General features: G+C 51.6%; 1 protein-coding gene across 7 annotated transcripts in view; it reads right to left on the minus strand.

Annotated features, from left to right (window-relative positions):
- The window catches only part of SMARCA4 (SWI/SNF related, matrix associated, actin dependent regulator of chromatin, subfamily a, member 4), a 92,037-nt gene that overhangs the window by 57,321 nt on the left and 13,970 nt on the right, over positions 1-20,746 (minus strand). For all 7 annotated transcript variants that reach the window (XM_040240667.1, XM_040240673.1, XM_040240672.1 and 4 more), the window contains exons 2-13: positions 18,200-18,449; positions 16,204-16,336; positions 14,921-15,301; positions 14,516-14,614; positions 13,376-13,634; positions 11,269-11,395; positions 10,213-10,386; positions 8,721-8,894; positions 7,244-7,411; positions 7,101-7,151; positions 912-1,042; positions 535-592 (exon numbers count right to left, since the gene is read on the minus strand). In XM_040240667.1, the coding sequence (XP_040096601.1) occupies positions 535-592; positions 912-1,042; positions 7,101-7,151; positions 7,244-7,411; positions 8,721-8,894; positions 10,213-10,386; positions 11,269-11,395; positions 13,376-13,634; positions 14,516-14,614; positions 14,921-15,301; positions 16,204-16,336; positions 18,200-18,421 (1,977 nt within the window). In that variant the 5' untranslated portion in view covers positions 18,422-18,449. The remainder of the gene's footprint in view (positions 1-534; positions 593-911; positions 1,043-7,100; positions 7,152-7,243; positions 7,412-8,720; positions 8,895-10,212; positions 10,387-11,268; positions 11,396-13,375; positions 13,635-14,515; positions 14,615-14,920; positions 15,302-16,203; positions 16,337-18,199; positions 18,450-20,746) is intronic.

Raw genomic sequence — 20,746 nt, forward strand, 5'->3', positions numbered from 1 at the left:
TATAGGGCATAATTCAATGACTTAGAGAATACGCACAATAAATACAATCACGTATAAGGTTTTCAATGGAGAAGGAAATGGCAACCCACTCCAGTATCCTTGCCTGGAGAATCCTACGGACAGAAGAGCCTTGCAGGCTATAGTCCATGGGTCTACTTAGCGAATAAACCATAAGGTTTTCAAAGAACAGATGATAAAGGGCAAACATCGCATGCTCACAACTGCATACCGGCATTTTTTGGAGGGTAGAGTTGCTGGGTGCCTGGCATACGGCTAGTGTGACTGAGGACATGTGAGTGAGGACATATATATTTTACTTAATGAAGTTAGAGTGGAAACAGTCACGTGTGACGAGAGGCTATCATATGAAACAATGTGGCTCTCAAAAACCAACTTTCAGCCTTGGCAGCCCCCTGCCCATCTCTTACCCCACTCGATGCCTGGCCTGGGTGGAAGAGAAACTTAGCATCCACTGTGGTAGAGGTCACACCACAGAGTCCTGAGGGCCTGGATGGCCAGGAAACGAACTCTTACCTCTTCTTCTTCTTCTGAGCCACTCTCTTCACTATCAGATCTTGGAGCTACTTCATACCTGGGGAGGGGAAAAAAAAACAATCAGTGTTGTAAAATAAATCTCCCCAGGAAAACTTGCCTAGAGGTACAGTGGTTAAGACTCCAAGCTTCCAATGCAGGGGGCACGAATTCAATCCCTGGTGGGGGAACTAAGATCCCATATGTCATGCAGCACGGATTAAAAAAAAACAAACAACTCCCCAGAACCAGCATGATTCACTTTCTTTAGCAAATGTGCCCAATGCAACCAGGATCACCCCTGGCGGCTAGCTACCGTGGAACGAGGTGGCCTTCAACCCAGGATGCTGGCTGCCACTGGTCCACAAGACTCCACTCACCCCGGGTTCATCTCCAGCCAGGCCTCTAGCTGCCCAGCCTTGGGTGCATCTGTGCCTGTGAGGATCTTCCCACTCTCCACGTGGATCACTTTCACCGGCAGGTCGCTCATTTGGCTGGTCTCATCTAGAGGCTGAAAGAGAGTTACACTCAGGACATGAGGTTCTGCAGAGTCCATCCACGCACCGGGGCCATCTGAGAACTGCCCCCCACCCACCCCAACTCCAGCCCAGAAAAATGGCACACAAGCTGGGTTAACTGAATGTTAATAACTCAGTAAAAATACATGTAACCAATTGATAACAGCTGTGTTTGGGAAATAACTGATGTTTTTGATTTTCAAATAGATACTGGGTTGGCTGAAACATTGGTTCAGGTTTCCCCATAAGATGGGACTGAAAAACGTGAACCAATGTTTTCGCCAACCCAATACCTATTTGTTTGGCCATCTCAATAACATAATCATACAGTCCAAGATTCAAGAAGATGGAGCGCGGACTCTCCGCATCCCTACCCCCAAACGAAACAGTTTCTCTCTTCACAGGTGCCCATCACTATCAGTTTCTGGGTGTGTTCTCCTAGATCAATTCCACACAGAAGAAACAAGGTCTTCTGTATTCATTCCTTTTTGACCCAAGTGACTACACTATTCCCATTCTTCTGGCCCTTGATTGCTTCCATTCATACTAGATTTGCAGACTTCATCAAAGGTCTTCATTCTTTTCTGTTAAACAGCTAATCAGAATCTTTGAAAAATCAAACAACTTCCTTGTAGCAACAAATATGTAATTCCTTGATTTCTTGAGATACTGACTCGAATGAAATTTTCCCCTTCAACAGATCCTTCACATTTCCTGGCAAGACCTTCAGGATGAGGATGAAGGTAGAAACCTTTGTCTGCACCCACTAGGAACCTACTACCTCCCAAACCTCCCTGCAGGCCGTGCTCACCACCTACAATGACCCTCAGCAGAGACTACTGTTGCTGTTTAGTCGCTCAGTCGTGTCCAGCTCTTGCAACCCCATGGACTGCAAACCCGCCTAACCGCCACCCCACATGCTGCCTCAGTCAGCCACTGTCACCTCTGCATCTTTCCTGGGAGCAATCAGGATGCTGATGGTAGGACCTCTCCACCCCCAGAATCCTGACTCAACTGCCCTGGGGTCCTCACCCGAGGCCTCTCTGATTTTCAGAAGTTCCCCAGGTAACAATGATGTCCAGCCAAGGCTGTGGACCACTGGGCGAGAACAAAGACCAAGACCACCCGCAGCCACCAGGGAGCAGTGCTTCCTATCACTGTAACAGGATGAGCAGCTGCAGTGGCAATCCTCCAGAGTTCCCTGGGCCACAGCTTCCTGTCATACGAATGCCCCAAATGGCCTCGGGAAGGCTTTGTGCTGTGGTCAAATGCCAGCCCACCTTTCTTCTTAAAAAATTCAGCATTTCAAATAAAACCCTGTGGAATAAGTATCAATACATTATGTGAGTAAATCACTATAGTCATTCATTTCTGGGAATCAGGCCAAGAGGCAAAAGTGTGCCAACTGCTATGGGCCGGGTTGTGTCCCCTCTGGAGCTCAAAAGCTCAAGCCCCAACTCTCCAATGTGACTGTATTTAGAGACCGGGCCCTGTGGGAGTGAGGGGGTGGGGTAATCCAGGTTAAGGTCATAAGGTCATAATTAGGTCATAAAAGTGGGGCCCTCATGATGGGATTAGTGACTGTAGAAGAAACCCCAGAGCCTGCTCTCTCTCCAGCCAAAACGCAGGAGGCTACAAACCAGGAAGAGAGTCCTCACTAGGAACTAACCTTGCCGAACCTTGAATTTCCAGCTTCCATAACCATAAAAACACGTATATTTGATGTTTAAGCCATACCAGCTAAGACAGTATCAAAAGGTATGTACAAGGAGGCTCATTACCACAATGTACATGTAGAAAAGAAAGCAAAAAGGGGGAAGAGCTACCAACAAGGGAGGAGATACACAGTGGTCCATCAGAGTTGCTTGGTGCAGGATGTCTGCTATATCTATTGATGGGAAGTAACTTAAACAGCTATCACTCTGAACAGTGAAAGAGATTCTAAGTATGTCAATACAAAAAAGTAAGAGGAGAACTAATGGCCTGATATGGAAAGTGGTCCAAGATACTCTGCCAAGCAGAAGTCTTACTATGTGTCTGTCTGTGAAGTCGCTCAGTTGTGTCCGACTCTTTGCGACCCCATGGACTGTAGCCTACCTCTGTCCATGGGATTTTCCAGGCAATAGTACTGGAGTGTATTGCCACAGACTAACCCAAATGGTCCCCAAACAAAACAAAGAGAATGCAAGCATGAAGATTCTGGGAAAGGTGTAGAGAGAGACGTCAACCAGAAACCAACATGCATGCTCATGAGAGAACAAGCACCACGGGGGCTTCTACTTCTCATGTCGTCACTACATTCACATTACATGGGATCATTTTCTCACCAAGGAGAGGTATTGCATTTATGATTCAAAAGAAGCAAGCAATAGCAACATCTCTAATACGGTGATATTAAAGAGTCAGGTGGGACTTCCCTGGCTCTCCAGTGGTTGAGAATCTACACTTCCAATGCAAAGGGTGTGGGTTCAATTCCTGGTTAGGTAACTAAGATCCCACATGCCTCTTGTCCAAAAACCAAAAGATAAAACAGAAGTGCTGTAACAAATTCAATAAACACTTCAAAAATGATCCACAGTAAAAAGAAGAAATAAATCTCACAAGTAAATAAATAAAAAGAGTATGGTGAGAGTAATAAATAAATAAATAGAGTGAGGCTGGAAAGACTAAGATACAGGACCAGGCACGGAAAAGAAAACCTCCAGGAGGCATGTGTACAGGAGATACCCCAGAGCAAACACACCCATGATTACTCAAGGCTTCCCTCTGGGAAGGGGCTTGGAGGAGCGGTAAAGGGAGAGGGTAAAGGATACACCTTTTATTTGCACATCTCACATCTTTCTTTCACATGAGTGTGTCAGGTGAGAATGGCTGCCTTCAGGAGGCAGAGAGGAATATTCTGGAAGAGATGGATGTGTGGGGATAGTAGCCTCTCTCTAGGGGGCCTCTCTGCATGGTTCTGACTTTGGGACCAGGCTAATATTTCACATACTAAATAAATAAGTGAGGAGTAAATAAGTGACCCAATAGTAAAGAATCCCCCTGCCAGTGCAGGAGACATAAGAGACATAGGTTCAATCCCTGGGTTGGGAAGATCTTCTGGAGGAGAAAATGGCAACCCACTCCAATATTCTTGCCTGGGAAACACCATGGACAGAGGAGCCTGGTGCGCTACATACAGTCCATGGGGTTGCAAAGAGTCAGACACAACCGAGGGACTGACCATACATGCACACAAATAAATAAAACCAACAAGGACTGGGGGGACCTCACAACTGGGAGGACCAAGGGGAGGACCAATCTTCTGAAGAAAGGATCTGAGGCATATACTTAAAAAATAATAATTTATTTACTTGGGTGTGCCAGGTCTTGGTTGTGGCATGTGCGGTCTAGTTCCCTGACCAGGGATCAAACTCAGGACCCCTGCATTGGGAGCACGGAGTCTTAGCCACGGGAAGTCCCTGGAGCATATATTTTAAATTGAAAACAAACACTGACTGCACGTTAGGCACTCTGAATGTACTTCCTGCGCCTTCTAGGACTGTGCGAATAAGGGATTCTATTCTGGCAGACAGAGTCAGTGTGGGGCTATCATAACATGGGCATGGAGAAAGAGAGAAAGAAGCCAAGGTACTGGATTAGAATTGGAGGTATCAATGCAACTGCAATATTTTTAATTTATATAACTAGTTTATATGTGTAACTAGCAAAGTGGATGTGCATGCATACACACATCTATTTCCTAGATCTGTCCGCTGAGAGGGCCCCGAAACAATGAAACCTCAGTAGCAATGAGCACACGTAGACCATGGTTTCCAAATATTCTTTTCTGATGAAAGGAGTCAGGGTTCCTTGGAGACATGGCTGAGTTCAGGAGGGAAAGCAGATGAACTCAGGGCTGTTCTGGTGTGTGAGGAAGTCACACCCGCAGAGAACAATGGGGCACAGGGACACAGGAGTTAACGTGAAGGGGTTCCCACTGGCCCAAACTGGAACAGTCTTGAGCATCAAAATATATAATGACAGTGCAAGATTAAACCAAGTAAATCCATTAGACTAAATAAGAATCCATGAGTCAGTACCAGGGGTTGGCAAACTATGGCCCATGAGCCAAATAAAAAAGAACAGAAGGCTACGTCCATCAGCAGAGGATGGATAAAGAAAACGTGGTGCAGGACTTCCCTTGTGGTCTAGTGGCTAAGAATCCACTTGCTAACGCAGGATACACACGTTCGATCCCCAGTCCAGGAAGATACCACATGTCATGGGGTAACTAAGCCTGTGCACCTCAGCTACTGAGCCCGGCTCTAGAGCCCGTGCTCTGCAACAAAAGAAGCCACTGCAATGAGACGCCTGTGCATTGCAACTGGAGAATAGGCCCTGCTCGCCACAACTAAAGAAAGCCCCAATACATCAATTAAGATCCAGTGCAGCCAAAAATAAAATAAAACTTTAAAAAACAGACAATAAAACAAAGGTGTGGAGAAACCGGAACCCTTACAATAACACAATACTGATAAAGGAAAAAAAAGACATAGTACCTATATATAAAAATACCATGCAGCCATAAAAAGGAATGAAATTGTGCCATTCACACAGACATGGACGGACATACAGATTGTCATACAGAGTGAAGTAAGTCAGAAAGGAAAATCCCACATATTAATGAATATATGTGGAATCTAGAAAAATAGTACTAGTGAATTTATTTGCAAAGTAGAAATAGAGACACAGATGTAGACACAAATGTATAGCTACCAATGAGGGAAGAGAGGGTTTGGGATGGATTAGGCGATTGAGATTGACACATATACACTGCTATGTATAAAATGGACTTCCTAGGTGGTAAAGAACCTGCCTGCCAATGCAGGAAATTTAAGAGATGTGGGTTTGATCCCAGGGTCAGGAAGATCCCCTGGAGAAGGAAATGGCAACCACTCCAGTATTCTTGCCTGGAGAACCCCATGAACAGAAGACTTTGGTGGGCTACCGTCCACATGGTCACAAAGAGTCAGACATGACTGAAGTGACTTAGCACAGCACACATGTATAAAATAACTAATAAGAACCTGCTATCTAACACAGGGAACTCTACTAAATGCTCTGGGCTGGCCTAAATGGGATACAGCAGGAACTAACACAACACTGTTAAGCAACACTCCAATTTAAAAAGAAAAAAGGAAGACTTTCCCTTCTTGCAGAAAGCCACCTAATAAACACAGAAGGAATACTGACTGGAGAAATCACCATCTTGCAACCGTTATGGCAAAAACTGATACAGGCAAACAGTGGATGCTGAAACAGTGGGTGGAGGTTTCAGGCATTACAGTATCTTCACACAGTCTGAGGATCTCCCCAGAAGGTACTTCCAATCACTGCAGTTGGAGACGCCTAGGCTGACACCAAGGGATCAAGGTCAACATCACCAGTGAGGGAAGAAATCTACGCCACACACTCCCCATGTGATGCACGGAGAAGGACCCTGCGTCACTCCAGGGTTTCCTGCTGCTGTGAAGGACGCCGGGGGGTCAACTGTGAGTCTGTACAAGGGCTGTGGATCAGATGACAGTACTGCGTCAATGTTCATTTCCTGGTTTTGACTGCTGTACACTTATGGAAAAGAACAGCTTTGTTTTTAGGACGTACACATGAAACATACAGAGCAGCAGAGTGCCATCAGGTTGGCATCTGACTCTCAAATGGCTTATAAAAAATGAGTATGAACAGTGGGAATGTGGGTGATGAACACACAAAGGTTCTCTGTACTGTTCTTACACCTCTCCTGGGAGTCTAAAATTTTAAAGAACGAACTGAGAAATAAATAACAACCCGTGAACAGAAAAAGCCCCAGAAGGAAACACACCCACATGTGAACGATGCGCTGTCTGGGGAGTGGGGGCAAGGAAGGGTGGGGGGTGGCAGGGGACCGAGGGGGAACTCTTACCAGCACCATATATTTCATAATTTCAGAACGAAAAAACTTTAAGGGTGAAATTGACCTAACTTCCGGGGATGGGCTGGCATGTCCACAAGAAACCCCTGGTTCCTCACCTCGCCATCAGGTCCGATCGCAGGCGTCTGTCCTTCAGCATTTTCTGCCTTCTGGAAGGGAAGAGCAACACAGTCAGCCCCTGACAGAGAAGGCCAAGGTGCATGCCCACACACAGCCATTCCAGCCCCACCAAGGGACGCACCTTCTTCTTCTTCTTCTTTTTCTTCTCCTTGGCCACCTGGGCAGCCTTGTGCTGCCGCACCAGCTCCGTGAGGTTAGCTACGTATTCATCTGTCTGCTGCAGGAGGTAGGCCAGGCGCTTGTCCTTCTTCTGGTCAATGAGTTTTCGGTAGCCCTCCTCGTCCTCGGCCTGCAGAAATGGGTGGTTATGACGGAAGCTGGTGACTCACCCATCCACCAGCACCCAGGGCAGCCAACAGACTCAGAAGCCTGTGGGGTGTTGCTAACCAGTGGCCAGACCCACGTTTAGGAAGCACTGAGCTCATGGCCTACACTGTGCTCTATTCACCCCTCTCACTGATGTGATCTATGAACACCCCTGCAGAACGTCCCCAATTCCCACCCCTACCAGGCCCCACAGCATCCTGCTGGACAGACATGGTCCTGCCGGAGCCATTTAAAAGGCCCATCCTGGGACTTCACTGGTGGTCCAGTGGTTAAGACTCCGCTCTTCCACTGTAGGGAGTGTGAGTTCGATCCTTGGTTGGGGAACTACAATCCCACATGCCATGAAGTGTGGCCAAACTAAGACTGGGGAGAAAAAAGCCCCATCCCCTCTGTTCACAAAGACACCCAAATTCCAACCATTCTCTCCACCTTTTCCAAACCACTACTCTCCCACCTGGCTTTCTGAGAAGACATCAGACCATACTGCCCTCCTCTAGCTCACAGCCTCCCCTTCAGGGTCAGAATTAAAGCCGAAGCCCTCCATGGCCTGCCAGGTCCCCGTGACTGCTGCTGGGACTCCAACCTTACTGCCTTGAACCACGCTGTTCCAGGGGGTACTGACTGAGCCCCACACATGGCTTCCTCCCCCCTCAAGTTTATGCTCTCGGCTCCCCTCTGTGCTGGGAGGCACACCCCCGCCCCAAGAGCTCTGCAGTCATGGGTCAGGCCCACCCTGCCTGGAACACCCAGTTAATTCCCATTCCCTGGTTCTGCTTCGTTCTCCTCTGTGCAACTCTCACCCCTCAAAACCACCTTGTCTGTCTCTCTGGGCACCTGTCTCTCTAGGGCCAGCATGACCCCATGAGAGAAGGGACCGTATCCTCCTTATTACTGTGGTCCCTGTCCAGGCAGCAAGGCTGTCAATATTGGCCCAGAGAACCCTCTGTGAATAATACGTGGTTACATACAAAGGGGTGGGGAGGTTGGGCACCTAATAGGTGGCTGTCCCACTAGGGGGCAGTGCCACCTCCAGCCTTCAGGGACCACAGAGCAGCTGGCTAACTGGTTGAGGTCAAGAGGTCACTGACAGTCAGGGTGACCAGGCAAAGACCTGGGGCCAGGTCTTTCAGACTCCCAAATCCTTTCTTCCTCTGTCCCACCTCTAACACTAAGCAGCAAAATGCCCTAGCGTAACCCTGGGTGATTGATCCCCAGGCTCCCAACACCCATCACCCTCCTGAAGGGACCCGGGTCACCACAGCCGACTGTACCATGAGCCTCCGCATTCTCTCCTTCTCGATTCTTTCATTCTCCTTCTTCTGTTCCCGCTCGGTGTTGGCGTGGTACGTGGCCACCGCCTTCGTGAGCTTCTGGATTTTGCCTGTGACCGACCTGTGATATTCCTTGAAATCCTTGGCATGCTGAAGAATGCTGTTGAGGTATTCCTGCAGGGAGCACAGAGAAGAGCCGACTGACTACAGGACGTTGCCCCGAGGGAGACCAAACTCCAAAGCGGGCTTGGTGAAAACCAAGGGGATGCGATCAAACTGGTCCAGCAACACTGCCTGCTGACAAGGTCCACCATTCTCTATGGGGACCATGTGGTGGGAAAGGCCCCCCTCCAACCCCACCTCAGCAGCCAGGGCAATTGCCCTGGCTGGGAAAACCTGGCAGGGCCTACTGACCACCGCAAAATGCGCCCCCATCCCCTCCCCCATCCAAACCATCACTGTGGGGGATTTAAGAAAAATGGCAGAGACGGGTGCCAAAATTCAAGTCCAAGAATGCCTGGCCCAGCGTCACTTTTAACAGTGGGAAGTGGAGAATACGCTATGTGTCCCAAGACAGGGAAATGGTTTCATAAACCACTAAACGTTGAGCCCTCGGAGACAGAAGACAACGTAGACCTTAAGAATCACGCTTCAGTAATACTTTCAACAGGTCAACATGTCTATATATTTTTTAAAGACAGCTATTTAACTTTTGACTACTGGGTATATTTGGGGGGGGGGGAAAGACTGCAATGATATATACCAAGAAGTTAACCAAGTGGTTAATCGCTGAATGTTGACTTTTTGTTATTTTAAACTATGCCAATAACAGACACTGTTTGGAGAAAAACTTTAGAAAATACAAATATTTTTATACTAAGTAAAACTAAAAACATAAATATAAAGGTAAACAGACCAAATGATCCCAAACCCTGCTTGAATGGAGAATGTGGTCTCCCTGACAGGCCCTGTAACAACCTGTCAGATATTGCCTCTGCTCAGGCACCTCACTCCAAGCACAAGCCCGAGTGGTCCCCTCTGCCACAAGGCCCCACACGCCCGTCCCATCACCTCCCTGTCCTCACCTCCTCCCTCCCTCACCCACGCTCCCCAACTCTGACCACATGGAACACCGGCGTGCCTTCCAACCCCAGGGCCTTTGCATCTACCCCTGTCATCTGCACATCCGTGTGGCTCCTCCCTCGGCTCTCTGCTCAGACCCCACCTTCTCGAGGAGGCCCTCTCTGAAGGACCATCCTGTGTGAACGGCTCCTCCATCTCTGTCTATCCCCACGTCCTGTCTCCTGACACCCTATTAACTCCCCAAACGTCATATGTGCGTTTGAGTACAGCCCATCTCCCCGACTGTTTTTACTAGTTTTCTTCACTGAAGTGCTCTCGGCGCCTAGAATACTGCTATGATGACCGTGTGTGCAGACAGAAACCGGGACCCCACAGTGCGGGGCTGACGACCTGCCCCCCAGGGCTGCACCTGGTGCTTCTGCCGGCGCTTGCGCTCCTGCTCGATCTTCTGCTGCTTCTCCAGCTTCTCGGTGATGCGGGCCTCACGTAGGGATTGCCGCTTGCTGCGCTTATAGGCCTTGGCGTTGAGGGCCGTCTCCAGGGCTGTGTCCCTCCTCATGCACACCACCACCTCCTGCCGCAGCTTCGGGAAGGAAGGGGAGAAATTGGCGACTGGTATAACTCGGTGATGCCCACATGCCTCCACAATGCAAACCAGGCAGTAGGCTGCCACACCCAAGAGGACCCAAGAGTGCAAACACACGCGTGGAGAGGACCTGGGGCAGGGAGCCAGGCGCTGCTAGCAGGCACCCACAGTACAGGAGACGGCTGCCCCTGGACACCCAGAGAGCGCCTCTCACGTCTTCAGGTCTCCAGCTTTGCACTCTCTCAACCACACACAAAAGTTCTTACTGGTCATTCAAAAGCAAAGGACTCTCAGAAATAGACCCATCCAAGCCTCCTGCTGCAAGCTGGCCACAGCCACCTTAAGGAAGGCCCACACTTGCTCATTCCAATGGCAGGACGTGGAGAGGGAGGAGGGACAGTGGGTAAGTGAGTGTGGGGGGAGCACTGTGGCTTAAGGGTCAGGGTATACTTCATAACTGTCCCAGGGACTTCCCTGATGGTCTGCTGGTTGTGTATCTGCCTTGCAATGCAAGATACACAAGCTTGATCCCTGGTCAGGGAACTAAGATTCTACGTGCCTCGTGAAAACTAAGCTTGCAGCCACAACTATCAAGCTCTCAAACCACACCTAGAGACCTCACAAGCCACAACTACTGAGTCGGCACACTCTGGAGCCCATATGCCACAACTACTGAGCTTGTGCATAACAATGAAGATCCCAACTGATGCAACGATGATCCTGCATGCCACACTAAGACCCAACGCAGAGAGAGACAGCAAGAAAGAAACATTAACAACAACAACAACAAAACTGGCCAGTAAGGATCTCTCTGAATCTGAGCATCAGTATTGGCAAGAAGGGTCTCTTCTTAACCCCAGAGCCCACGTCTGTGCCCACCTGCCTCTGGAAGTTCAGCAGTCTGAGGGCCTTGAGCTCGATGGTAGCTTTGGTTCGCAAATCCCCGGCCAGGGACCCGGGAAGGTTTTCAAGTTCCTGAATTCGGTGTGCGATGCGAGCCTGCAGCCTAGGGTGTGAAGATGGAAAAAATGACCCATGACGTGAGATCTCACCAGTTTACAGGGAACCCCCCTGGTTCCCTTTCTTTAAAGCCAGAGCCTCAAAAGAATCCAGTGGAGTCCACACTAGTTCTGAGACAGGAGAGGGCAGAGAAAGGATGCACACAACAGACTATATACAGGAGGGCAGCCACAGAGGCCCCAGGAGCCCGCAGCAAACAGGAAATCTCAAAGCGCACAGCTGGCTTCTGGCATTTCAGCAGTGGGAGCGAATCTCTGCAGTCAGGTGGGCTGGGGCCTCCATCCCGGCCCTGGAAATCTACTCAACTATGAAGTGGGGAGACCCCTCAGAGCAACCCTACAGGTTTGGTCTCAGGTTCAAACAGGGAACTTCCCTGGAGGTGCAGTTGTTAAGACTCTGTGCTTCCACTGCAGGGGGCACAGATTCGATCCCTGGTTGGGGAACTGAGATCTCACATGCTGCATGGCATGGCCAAAAAAAAAAAGAAAAAAGGCGGGGTAGAGCATAAAGTTCAAACGGAATAATCCCCATTTTTCACACACTTACTTATTAAGCACCTACTGTATGCCAGGGACCACTTGAGCTGTGGGGCTTCAGCACTAAACAAGACTAACCAGGGCTCCTGGTTGTCTCACTGAGTTCATAAGTTTATCAGGAGGAAAAGCCATAAAGAAATTAAAAAATTAAGTATCTACGGCTATTCCAGAGAAGTACTTTGAAGAAGGGGCTGGAGATGAGGGGTGTGGGAGTCAGAGTCTCCACCACATGGAGGCCTTGGCAATAAAGTTTAAATAAACACCAAAAAGTCATGCACAGGATGTGCAAAGGCCCTGGGGCAGGAATGAGTCTAACCTGTTAAATACAAAGAGGAACGAGGAGAGTCAAGGAGGTGAGGACAGAGCACTGGGCAGGAGCTAAAGAGAAACGGGCTGCAAAATTGATAATGGGAAGCCAGTTTTAACCCAAGAAATAGATATAATGTAAGTAAAGCGTGGGAAAACAGACTGCAGAGGCAAGGCCGAGAACAAGGAGGCTGGGGAGCAGGTGCAGACCAGTTGGCAGGGTGAACAGTGCTGGGGGAAAAGAAGCTGAGAGTTCACCAAGGGGACACTGCAAGCAAAGATCAAGGTCCCATGGTCCATTTGGTGCTGGATGGTAGGTACATGGGAACAAAGACAGAAAGGAGACAGGGGCCATCTGGGCAGGCCATCTTTAAGCCATTCCGATGGAGCAGGAGGGGAGACAGCTGGGCCCAGGGGCTGGAGCTCCAGGGGTCATCACAGCTGGAGAGGCACTCTGAAGACTGTCATTAAGCTGAGTCACTGATGTATCTAGGGATTTGCGGTAAATGAGGCAAGGCCCCCTCCTTGGACAGAGCTGCCGTTACTCAAGGAGGCCAGCCCTGAAGAAGTTATAAACACAATGGAGAAACAGTGGGAGCGCGAGGTGTTCAGGGAGTGAATCTCAGGCTCCCCCAGCACTGTTGGACAGGGGGACACACATCTGTGTGCCAGGCCCCTCACAGTGCCCAGTGCCCAGCAGGCCTGGGCAGGGCAGGCAACAGTGAGTGATGGTTCAGAAATGTCCACCACAAGGCTCGCCAGGAGACTTTTTGAATGCAGATGAGCCAAAAGTTGGATAGGAGAGGAGAACCAGGCATGTTCATTCCAACATGTATCTATCTGTACAACCTCCGTGGAGGGAGGTATTGCAGAATCTATGAAATTTCCACGTGCACATAAATCCCCTGTACCCAACCTAAGCCGTGTGCACACATTTATTCTGACACACATGGGGTTTCTCTGCAAGGATGCACACACACCAGGGAACTAGAAGGCTGGGGCCCAAGGCAGGAGGGGGACCTCTGGCTACATTCCCCACTGGCCTTTAGAACTGAGCACCACCATCAATGCGTGTCAGAGCTGACAGGGCTGGGGGGCGCCCCTGGCTGGCGGCAGGACCTCACCTGTACTCCCGCTCCTGCAGGATCTCCACGGGGTCCAGGCCCCGCGGCTTCTGGATCGGCGTGATGCGGCTCTGCTTCTGGTGCAGCGGCACCATGGGGGCAGGCTGGGCGGGCTGCCCCGGGGACTGCGTCTGGGGCGGCATCACAGGGGAGGCAGCGGGCGGGACGGCAGGAGGTGCGGGCGACGGGCGGCCTGTAGGCTGCGGGGGTATCAGCTTCTGAGGTGTGCTCGTGGGGGCAGCAGCATTCGCCATGGGTCCTGGGGGGAGACAGGAAGCGGGCCACCACGCTGAGTCCCAGGTCAGCCTCGAGAGAAAGCGAAGAGCCTGTGGGGCGCTGACTGTCCCGGGGACAAGCTTGTTCAGAGGCTGACACGGGCTGGGCGCCTTCCCAGGACCACACCCCTCGCTGCCCCATGGCTCCTCGCTTCCTAGACGTCGGCTCCCTCCTCTTCCCCGCGGTCTTGGCCTGCACACCCCTTCTCCAAAGCCCCTGCTGGTCCAGGTGCCGACCCGGGGTGGCTGTGGGCTGAGCCTGCCTTTCACCCACCCCAGCTGCAGCAGAATTCGATTTACAGGACTGGCTCTTCAATGCCCATCACTCATCCTCAGGCCCCAAGACAACAGGAATGACTGTTTTATCCACAGCTTCGACCTCACAGATGTGACCCTCAAATAAGTACTAACTACATTTTACACCAAACACAGGGTTGACAAAACCCTGAGTTTCCCTGCCCTCCAGCCTGCCTCCCACAGCGCTGGGGGCATTTTCGGGAGGGAAAGGGGTTGGCCGTGACCTCTGGGCTCAGGGCACCACATCCTGAAGGATGGTGTCTGCTTCGCAGCCTCTCACTTGAGTCACACAGTGGACTCATGCCTTACTGTCCCTCTCTTCCTGCTACTGGCTCAGAGATCCCAGGGTCATTGTGATCCAAAAGACAAGGGTGGGTAGGTAGAGAGGAATGGGACCAAACCCAAGGCTCTGGGAGCCAAGCAAGGCCAGGTGAGACCCAAAGAAGATGGCAGAAGCAGCAGACATGTCCCCGACCCACTCTGACCGGGCTCATCTCAGGGTCTGCACGGTATGAACTCGACGTGGGAGTCAGGGCACAGACACGTCAGTAGGACAGAGGGAGCTCACCTTCAGGCCAGGGCTTGGGAGGCCCTCCGGGGGGCTGGCCAGGCATCCCAGGAGGCACGCCTGAGGGTCCTGGAGGGGGCATGTTGGGCCCTCCCATACCTACACGCAAGGAGAAACAGACTAGAGGATAAAACATGTCCTGTGTTTATACCTGCACCCAGCCCCGCACCCTGCCCCCACCACGGGCAGCCCTGGCTCCAGGAGACACATCCAACAAGGAGCCCCTTGGTGTGGGCACCGGAGCAGACAAGGGAGCTAGAGAAACACCATTTATCACCAACAGCCCCGGTGCCAGGGAAGCCAACGGACGGCAGAGCCCAGACCTGCCAACGCACATGTCCACATTCCTGTCGGTTGGCTCTGAGATCCCTCCCCATCCCAAGGGTCAGGGGCGGTGGGCCCTACCATGAGGCCTGCTGTAATTTGGAGGTGCTGGTCCAGGGCTGGGCCCGGGCCCTGTTGCAGACACGGAGGGCGGAGGTAGAGCTGGCATCTGTGGCTGCATCCCAGGCATCGGCCGCTTGCCCTGCACGGCCATCTGCAGGTGGTCGGGAAGGGGCTGCCCCCGGGCCAGCATCTTGTAGGCCATGATCTGTGCTCTGAGCTGGTGCAGCTGGTTCTGGTTGAAGGGTGTTGGGCCTCGGTTCTGCTGCCCCAAAGCCTGCGGGTCAGCACCATCTAGCGGGGCTCCCCCGGGCCCAGACGACATCTGTGGGCCCGAGGACGGGCCACTGGCTGGAACCGGGCTGGAGGCGTGCTCGGAGCCACCCAGGGGTGAGGGGTAACCTGTGGGGAAACATGGGTCTGGGTGGTCACTTGGCAGCACATATCCAGTGATTTTTAAGGAAAAGATGGGGCCCAGCTTACACTGGCCCCTACCCTGAGACAAGGACAGCCAAATGACTTTATACTCATGATTCAAACAAGAGACGCCCAGAGGGCACACGCTCACAGCCTGGTTGGCAGCCTGCATAGCGCTTGGTTCGGCCTACTTAGTAACTTACCAACGATTAAAGTAGAGGTGACACAAAAATCCAGGCTTTCTCTGGGCCCGCCCCGCTGCCCCTCGCCTTGGGCAGGTCCACTTCCCCCACTTCTCTTACCTGCAGAGCCCCTGAGCTTCCCGCCCCATTGACAGGAAGCCACCCCCGTTCAGCTAAGATAAAGCCCAGCCCTGCCCCCTCCTGAGATTCTGACTCAGCAGGTCTGAAGCAGGGAGCAGGCGTCTGCTTTCTCTTTTTTTTCCTAGCTGCGTCACACGACTTGTGGGATCTTAGTTCTCCAGATCAAGAACTAAGGATGGAACCCAGGGCCCCTGCAGTGGAAGTCCTAACCACAGGGAAATTCCCACCAGGGAATTCTCAGAGTCTACATTCCTCATCCGCTCCTGGGTGCCACCAGAGCCACTATCCTAAGGACTCTGTCCTGCCCAGCCCTTGTCTAACACCTGGCATGGAACACGGTTCCATCCCACCAGTAACCACTCTCCTGGGGCTGCTCTGGGACTAGACGGCCTGAACAGGGCGCCAGCTAAGCCCAAGCTCAACAGCCCTCCATGGCAGGGTATACCACAAGGCTCAACTGTCCTGGGTCCTCAGAATCCATCTATGGGTGACTCCTTTAGGAAAGTGACCTTGGGACTTCCAGAGGGCAACAAACATGAGGAAAGAGGAGATGGGAAACCATACCTTGGGAGTGCTGGTCCATGGGGCTTGGTGGGGGCCCCATGCCTGCATGGCCCCCTGACCGCATCCCCATCCCCTTCATCTGGGTGTAGCGGGGGTCATCCGACATGCCCTTCTCATGCATGGACTCCATTGGCTGCGAGAGTGGACAAGGCAGGATCAGCAAGGGGGCATGGGAAGAGACAGCACAGAAATGCACCGCACGAGAGAAGTTCAAGGTCACTGAAAATGTGCATCCAAAGTCACCAGGCACTTATTGAGCCGCCATGGCCAAGCTTAGGTCCAAGACATGGTCCTGATGCCTACTCAGGTGTCAAGGCATGTGCGTGAAATAACGCCAGTCAGGGGACCCGCAGACTGGTGATCTAGGGGCAAGGGCACGGCTGGACGAGGACACCAGGGGAAGGTGGGGACAGTTTCTGATGGCCCAAGTCTCACAAGGGAAGCACACACAGAGCTCCAGGCCAGGAGCGGTTCTAGCAGGGACCACAGGGACCCTCTAGCCCGGGAGACTGTAAATCAGAGACAGGCAGTAACTCCTGCCCACGAGGTACGGCAGCAACAGTCAAATGTCCTCACTGATCTCAGATCGGCCTCCTGCCTGCTAGCGGGGAGGGGGCCGTGTGTAACATTGTTCTGCCCCTCCTAGGAGACATCGTCAGATCTTGGTGGGACAGAAACACATAGCCTCCCTCCTGATGTTCAGCACTAAGCACTCCCCCCATGGAATGGCTGGCAAAGTGGACGTCTTCCGAGACCCTCCGAGGCTCGGATGCCGATGTCCAGCTCTCTGGTCTAAGAGGTGGCCGAGCAAAGTCAGCCACAGCTCAACGTGTACTGTGAAAGGAGGAGGAGGAAAAGGCGCGGGCCAAGAGCAGAGGGCCAGCTTCCCAACAAGAAGCAGCGTAGGGCCCTTGGGATGCTGAGCAGACCCCTGGGTGGGACCTGCCCTCTGCTCCTTCTCCCCTGGGCTGGGGGGGCTGAGAGACAGGCTCGCCTCCCCCAGGGCAGGAGCTCGCTACAGACAGGGGAAGGGGTGGGGACCACCAGACCTCAACTCTTGAGCCAGCCAGACACGTGGCAGGTGCCTGAGAGATGTGTCAGGTGTCCAGGAAGAAACAAAACAGAGAGGGGAAACGGAGGAGAAACGGGCCTAAGTCAGCACTGGGGGCAGCGGTCAGGGAATCATCAACAGCGTTCTAAGAAGAAATGACCAGTCAGATACTATACCCAAGTTGACAGGAATATATCGGAGATGGGTAGGGTGGAGGGGCGTCACCTCACTGTGCTGGAGGTCAGGGGGGTGGCACCTGCCTGAGGTCAGGGAGAGCCAAAGGGATGAGATAGCTCTGCTGAGTGACCATCCTGCTGAGACTCTACTTCCTCATCTGCAAAATGGGCACAATACATACCTGCACCTGATGGGCTGGCAGGAGGGGATTAAGTGAACTGGGGTATGAACACATGGATAGCCTGGCAGGGAAGCCAGAGGGGCAGGCAGAGACCCCTCATCCCCAGGCCTTGTATCTTCTACTGTGATGGACACCTGTGATCCCAGATGCTTGAAAAAGGCACCTTTTCCTTTAGATGCTTTTTATCCATAAGAGAGTACTTCCTCCAACCACCTCCCAGGAATACAAAGAAAGAGGAAAATTATATGTTGTGAAAAGAGGCTTTTCTCATCTCACTGGCTAAAGCATCCTTGATGCACCCAGGTCAGTGGTCAGGACAATGATGCCCAAGTAGAGGATCAAGCGGGGACAGAGGGCACTGGCTGCTGTGCTCAGTGAGTCACTCAGGTAAGCCAAGCAGGTAACCACGGGCTGGAGGCCATCTTTCAGGATTTGGACACTTCTATTCATTAATAAAACAACAGGCGTGAGAGACCCAGGGTTAGGACGGCTGCCAGCTTGCAGTGGGGCTCAGGACACATTGCGCAGCCCCCCGCCTCTGCGCATGTGGACCCAGCTGGCGGGGCTGAGGGCCCGGGGCTCCCTACCTTGTGCATCTGGTGCATGTTGTCCTGAGGGTACCCTCCAGGGCCCTGGGTCGGGATGGGGTGTCCTGCCGAGGGAGGCCCTGGGCTGGGTCCCATGATGCTGTGGGCGGAGCCAGGGGAGGGGCCCGGGCTGGGGCCCAACATGGCTCCGGGGGAGGGGCCCGGGCCAGGAGAAGGGCCTGGCCGAGGAGTTCCGCCCAGGGCTGGGTCTGGTGTGGACATCGTCACAGGAGCTGCGGACGGTGGTCTCCTGCTGGGAAAAAAGTCCTGGTCAGTGTGGGGGTCACAGCCCCTGGCCGGGTGGGTCACAGCAGGTCAAGGACAATCACACACAGTCAGGTCAGAGCCTCTGACAGGCACCCCCCAGCCACCCAGGCCTTTCTCCTCCATTCCTCTCGGGGCAGATGATACGTCAGACACCCAAAAAACCTAAGTGCCCTGAGGAAGGGGTGGGACCCAGGAGGTAGGGCACCAGGTGACAGACACTGCCTGGCTGCCCTGGCAGCTTTCTAGTCATAACAGAGGGCGCGTCTCAAGGAAGTGCTGACACAGCCTTCACGTCCTCTGAATGCCTGCTCATCTTCCCATTCAAGAAAAAAGAGGGGCGTGACTGAGGCTCAAAGCCTTTGCCGGAAGCAGCATCTGACTGGACCTTCATCAATTCAACTAACAAATATTCATGGCAAGGAGTGCTGGTTTCAACTTAATGCAGTGAGACCAAGTTTCCTTTAAAATAAATGAATCTAAGTTTTAAAAGTAAGCTCCTTTAAAGAGCCTACATAACTAAGGGCATAGTTACATAACTAACTACATAACTAATGACAAATTACATAACTAATGGCACTCTGGTATCTCAAATACCTCAAGAGTGATATTCAGGACTTCCCTGGTAGTCCAGTGGCTAAGACTCCATGCTTCCAGTGCACAGGGCCTGGGTTCAATCCCTGGTCAGGGAACTAGATCCCACATGCCGCAACTAAAACCCAGTGCAGTCAAATTAAAAAAATTTTTTTTTTAATTTAAAGTGATACTCAAGGGCTGCAAACTAAAATCTGACACCCAAAATTATGACCAAGAACCTCCACAAGATCCAAAAATCAGCCCCAAAATTCCTAATGTAAGCTGAGTCACGATTCCTTTGACTGGCCTGTGGGCTGATTTATAAGGGCTTTCTATAGTAAGGGTTCAATTTTCAATCTGCTGTGCAGTTATATGTCCTTAAGTAAGATACTCTTTAATGTAATAACCCCTTTCCTGATGACAGAGTAAGGCATTCTCAGTGCTGAAATCTGGAAAACACAGAAAGAATACAGAAAAATCACCAATCAACCCACCAGACTCAGAGGCTACATGTCTGCTGGCCCTGCAGACAGCAAGAAACAGTCCTGCCCTCTTACCCTCCCAGGAAGGTGGGCTGAGGGGTATTTGTGGGAAGGGAGGGCTACAGCTCCTCAGAGTCCCCCAGAGCTGTGATAACAGAGCCCTCAAAAGAAGGAGGGCTGACTGGTGCTGCTGCCGGGACCCCGCCACACTCTGGGGCTTGTCCTTCGAGGCTATTCCACACACAGGCAGACGCTCGCTCTAGCACATCTCAGGCATGGTTTCCCTTCAGAGAATCATACTTAGGACCTTTTCATCATTTAGTAGTCTTCAAGCTGCAAATTCTAGTGGTTTAACCAAGTTTCCTGGGCCTGATGCATCCTGTTATTTTAAAGTCCCCCTCTTGCTTTTTATTTTTTTAAATTGCAATATAGTTAATTCAGTGTTGGGAGAAGGCAACAGCACCCCACTCCAGTACTCTTGCCTGGAAAATCCCATAGGCGGAGGAGCCTGGTGGGCTGCAGTCCATGGGGTTGCGAAGAGTCAGGCACGACTGAGCAACTTCACTTTCACTCTTCACTTTCATGCATTGGAGAAGGAAATGGCAACCCACTCCAGTGTTCTTGCCTGGAGAATCCCAGGGACGGGGGAGCCTGGTGGGCTGCCGTCTATGGGGTCACACAGAGTCGGACACAACTGAAGCGACTTAGCAGGAGCAGTAGCACTAATTCAGTGTTGTGTTCCTTCTGCTGTGCAGAATCACTTTGCTGTACAGCAAAATGAATTGGCAAAGTGAATCAGTGGATATATATATACATATACATATATCCACATTTTTCTAGATTCTTTTCCCGTGAAGGTCAGGTTTCCCTGGTGGCTCAGTGGTAAAGAATCCGCCTGACAAAGTAGGAGACTCTGGTTTGATCCCTGGGTCGGGAAGGTTCCCTGGAGAAGGGAAAGGGCACCCACTCCAGTATTCTGGCCTGGAGAATGCCATGGACTGTATAGTCCATGGGGTCGCAAAGAGTCAGACACAACTGAGTGACTTTCACTTTCACTTAAATTTTACTAGGCTCTCCTGATTTCAAGGATAAATCTTGAAAAGGTACAGGAACATTTTGGGGGATACTTTAACATGCTTTATTTTACTTTCTAATATTTTGGCCACAACACATGGCATGGCATGTGGGATCTTAGTTCTCTGACCAGGGATCGAACCCGTGCCCC

The sequence above is a fragment of the Oryx dammah genome, unplaced genomic scaffold, assembly GCF_014754425.2.
Source record: "Oryx dammah isolate SB20612 unplaced genomic scaffold, SCBI_Odam_1.1 HiC_scaffold_5, whole genome shotgun sequence".
NCBI classification, from domain to species: domain Eukaryota; kingdom Metazoa; phylum Chordata; class Mammalia; order Artiodactyla; family Bovidae; genus Oryx; species Oryx dammah.